At 42.5% G+C, this 4,116-nt stretch overlaps 1 protein-coding gene across 1 annotated transcript; it reads left to right on the top strand.

Moving 5' to 3' along the window:
- Positions 1 to 2,815: 2,815 nt before the first annotated feature.
- LOC124506152 (olfactory receptor 51I2-like) lies at positions 2,816 to 3,763 on the top strand. Its single transcript, XM_047072172.1, has one exon. The coding sequence runs from the start codon at positions 2,816 to 2,818 to the stop codon at positions 3,761 to 3,763; it is 948 nt and encodes a 315-aa protein (XP_046928128.1).
- The last annotated feature ends 353 nt before the right edge of the window (positions 3,764 to 4,116 follow it).

Raw genomic sequence — 4,116 nt, 5'->3', positions numbered from 1 at the left:
GACTGGGGGATATGAATGGCTTCCCATAGCCCCTCCACTTCCCAGAGCCTAGCAGGCAGCTCCCATGAAATGTGGTGTGTCTAGGGCCTTCTACATCCTTGGCCTAGCTTGGGGAAAACCCAGCCCACCCTCATGGAGCTGCTGAGGCATCACGTTGTAATGTTCTCAGTGTTCTTAAGAGGTGTTCTTGGCCTTATTTGTCTTCTTTCTTCCTCTCCATCTTTAATGTTCTAGTCACTGTCTCCCTATGTTTGGCACCCTCTTTCCTTCACTTGACTCTCCCATTTCCATATTATTTCCTCTGTATTTTTTATCCCCTCCTTTCTGTCTCTTTCCTGTCCTTCAGTTCTTCTCTCTTTGTCAAGTTATCATTTCTGTCTTCATCTTCTGCCCCACTTTTTGCTTTGCCTGAACACTGAGAAAATAAAGAACAGAATAGAACATTCAGCTGAACTCTATCATCTCTAATTAGGACAGGAAGGAAGTACTAAAACTGACCCTCTCCAGGAGTAGTCTTTTACTTGGGACAATTTAGACTTCCTTATAGTGGAACATGTGGCATGATGGGATGAAATCCAGGGGTGGGTGCTCAAGAAGAGAGTGACCCATGCATCTCCTTAAGACTATCTCCTCTAAAATCCTCAGTCAGTTTCTTTGTGTGGTACTAATGGGAGCTCACTGCACTGTACAGGTTTCCCAGGGCTTATCTGCTCCATCCTCCTCCCTCTTCAAGTCCAGTGCTGCTGCTCAGCATCCCCGTCCTCAGCAGTAGTTCTCTGAAGCTTTGTCTCAGACCCTTATCCATCTAGCAGGGAATTTCTCTCTGATTTATAATTTGATTGTTCATTGATATAATATGTGCACCATGGCAGGGCTAAAGCAAATTTCCCCCAAAGTTTACATAAATAATAAATTACTCAATGGTGAATAATTCCACTCAAGGGTTAGGAACCATCCATGAGAAGTAGAAGGCATCTAACACCTAAATTCCAAAACCAGGGGTGCCTGGGTGGCTCAGTTAGTTAAGCGGCCAATTTTGGCTCAGGTCATGATCTCATAGTTCATGGGTTTGAGCCCCGCATTGGGTTCTGTGCTGACAGCTCAGAGCTTGGAGCCCGCTTTGGATTCTGTGTCTCCCTCTTTCACTGCCTCTCCCCCACTCACACTCAGTCTCTCTCTCAGAAATAAACATTAATTTTTTTAATTAGAAAAAATAAATTCCAAAAACAGCAGGTAAAGCCACTTATTACAGGGTATGCAAGGTTCTCTGGACATATTTTAGAATATTACAAAATATTCTTAAATGTAACTCCCTCCCTAAATGTTTTTTTTTTTTGAAATTCCACAATGCAGGAGACCAAAAGGGAAGATGTAAAATTAATACTCCTTTATCACCTCTCCTCACAACCTCACTTGGGCTGATGTCAGGCAGTGTTTCGCATTTTCTACTCCCTATTGAACTTTGACTGTCTCTGAGATGAAACACAATGGTCTGTTATGGAAATGAAAGAATGCTATTCCTTAACAACTCATAGGAAAAAATAAGGTAATGGATAGAATGTTTTCAGTGTTATAATTTTTTTTGCTTAATTTTCAACCTTTTGCAATTTACTTCTGCTTGTCTGTACCATGATCTATTATGTGATAACAAGTGATTTAAAAATACAAATTTAAGTTTAATATAAACACATTCAATGACTTTTGTGTTTTTGGAAATCACGATGTGCGATTTATTTTCCATCTAAACATGCTATTAAAATAATAACTTTTAAATAATAACAATAATAGCAGTACTTATGTAATGCTTACTGTGGGCAGGACCCATTTCAAGTCCAAGTTCTCTCTCTCTCTTCCTCTGTCTGTTTCTCTCTTTCTGTCTTACATATGCATGTATTCATATCCATAGGGCAACTTTCTTTTATTCCTGTCTTAAAAGTAAAGACACAGGAGAAGAGAGTTTAAGAAATTTACCTAATGTCACTGGACTCAAACCCAGGATGTTCTGGCACCATATTCTTAACTAGTATTCTCCAATGCCTCTTGAGATATTTTGATTTTCCAGGGGTCCTGAATGGACTCTTCCAGTATTAAATGTGGGACTGTAGACCACGTAAGTTCCTTAGGTAGAAATTGGATTAGTGAATGTTAGTTCCAGCCATGTAACTGCCTCCCAAGAAAATCTGGACTAATTCTCTTTCCTTTCTTGAACACTTGGTTCCTCATCTGTCAGACTGGATGTAAGTGTGAACATCTCTTGGGGGTTAGCTAAGATCATGGCTATGAAAGTTGAGGCATTTGAAGGACAGATGTTATGATGGCCACATTGAAGGTGTCCAGAGGGTTGCCAATGACACTTAATGAGCTAGTCAACCACCCTGAAGAAGAGTCTTAATCTAGTCTTTCTGAAAGATGTCTAAGAAAGAAGTCTTTCTGTTGATGGCTAGCATTTCATGACCTCCTCTTCATCCTCCCAATCCATCCTTTTATTTATTTATTTTGAGAGAGAGAATGCATGCATGCACATGGGTGAGGGATAGAGAGAGGGAGAGAAAATCCAAAGGAGGCTTCATTCTGTCAGCATAGAGCCTGATATGGGGCTCGATCTGATGAACTATGAGATCATGACCTGAGCTGAAATCAAGAGTTGGACGCTTTACTGACTGAGCCACCCAGGCGCCCCAATATCAGTGTATTTTAGGAATAAAATCTATGTGTGATCACAGTTTATAAACTTTTGTGTTGTTTTTCCTCTCTAGGAACAATAGTAGTCTTAGACACAGTTGTGCTGGCTGATAACACATGTAGCCAGCTTCTCATGGGTAACTTCAAAATCAATGCCTCTGATGCTCCCACCTTTATCTTGACGGGCTTCCCAGGAATGGAAACCATGGAATCCTGGCTATCCTTCCCTCTTCTGCTGCTCTACACCATCTCCATTGTGGGAAACACCCTGATCCTCCTCATTGTTAAGGAGGAGCAGAGCTTGCACCAGCCCATGTACTACTTTTTATCTCTACTTTCAGTCAATGACTTGGGAGTGTCCTTTTCCACATTGCCGACCGTGCTGGCTGCCCTCTGCTTCCATGCCAGGGTGATTGCCTTTAATGCCTGCTTGGCCCAAATGTTTTTCATCCACCTCTTCTCTTGGACAGAGTCTGGCATCCTTCTGGCTATGAGCTTCGATCGCTATGTTGCCATCTGCCACCCACTGCGCTATGCTACAGTGCTCACTAATGCCCGCATTGTGGCAATGGGACTGTGTGCTGTCCTCCGAAGCTTTGCCCTTATCCTTGTCTTCCCACTGCTGCTGCACAGACTCCCCTTCTGCCACTCCCAGAACATCCTCTCCCATGCCTACTGCCTTCATGTGGATATGATTAAGCTGGCATGTACTGATGTCTCCCTCAATAGCCACTATGGGCTGTCCATTGTGCTATTCACCTTTGGCCTGGACTCTGCACTCATTCTCATCTCCTATGTACTAATCTTGCGATCAGTGCTTGCCATTGCCTCCGGAGAAAAGCGCATCAAGACACTGAACACATGTGTGTCCCACATCCTAGCTGTGCTCATCTTCTATGTGCCCATGGTAAGTGTGTCCATTGTGCATCGTTTTGATGCTGGCCTGCCCCATGCTGTCTATATCCTCATGTCTATTCTCTACCTCTTTGTGCCTCCCATGCTCAATCCTATCATCTACTCCATTAAGACAAAGGAGATACATCGCAGGCTCCTCAAGATGCTCTTTAGGGTTAAGTCCTGAGTCTTTGGTAGAGCTGAAAACTGTTAAGGATTTTGTCTTGGAGGTATAACCATCCAGACACCATTGGAAGAGAGGATCAATCCAAAGAATGTTAGTGTTACACTTTGAGGTATAAGATCAATGCACAATCATTTAGTCTGGTATATTGGGCCAACACCTGCCAGAACCATCTTGGGTCTTATCCATAAATCAAAAATTCAATGTCCTTTAGAAACACAAAAATGGCCTCTTTTCAAGAATAACCCAAAGAATGTCAACTATCACTACAGGGTGAGATTATTTTCTGGAGAAGCAGGGAACTATTTTTAAGATACTTGGTGACATGGTTAGGACTTCTGGTTATGGGCCTGCAC

The sequence above is a fragment of the Lynx rufus genome, unplaced genomic scaffold (assembly GCF_022079265.1).
Source record: "Lynx rufus isolate CCGP_SWC_20201006 ecotype Redwood Valley unplaced genomic scaffold, mLynRuf1.p SCAF_9, whole genome shotgun sequence".
Classification (NCBI taxonomy): domain Eukaryota; kingdom Metazoa; phylum Chordata; class Mammalia; order Carnivora; family Felidae; genus Lynx; species Lynx rufus.
This window is presented reverse-complemented; position numbering and strand designations above follow the sequence as displayed.

Coding starts and splice junctions, on each gene's coding strand:
- LOC124506152 (XM_047072172.1), top strand. CDS start 2,816: ATGGGTAACTTCAAAATCAATGCCTCTGATGCTCCCACCTTTATCTTG.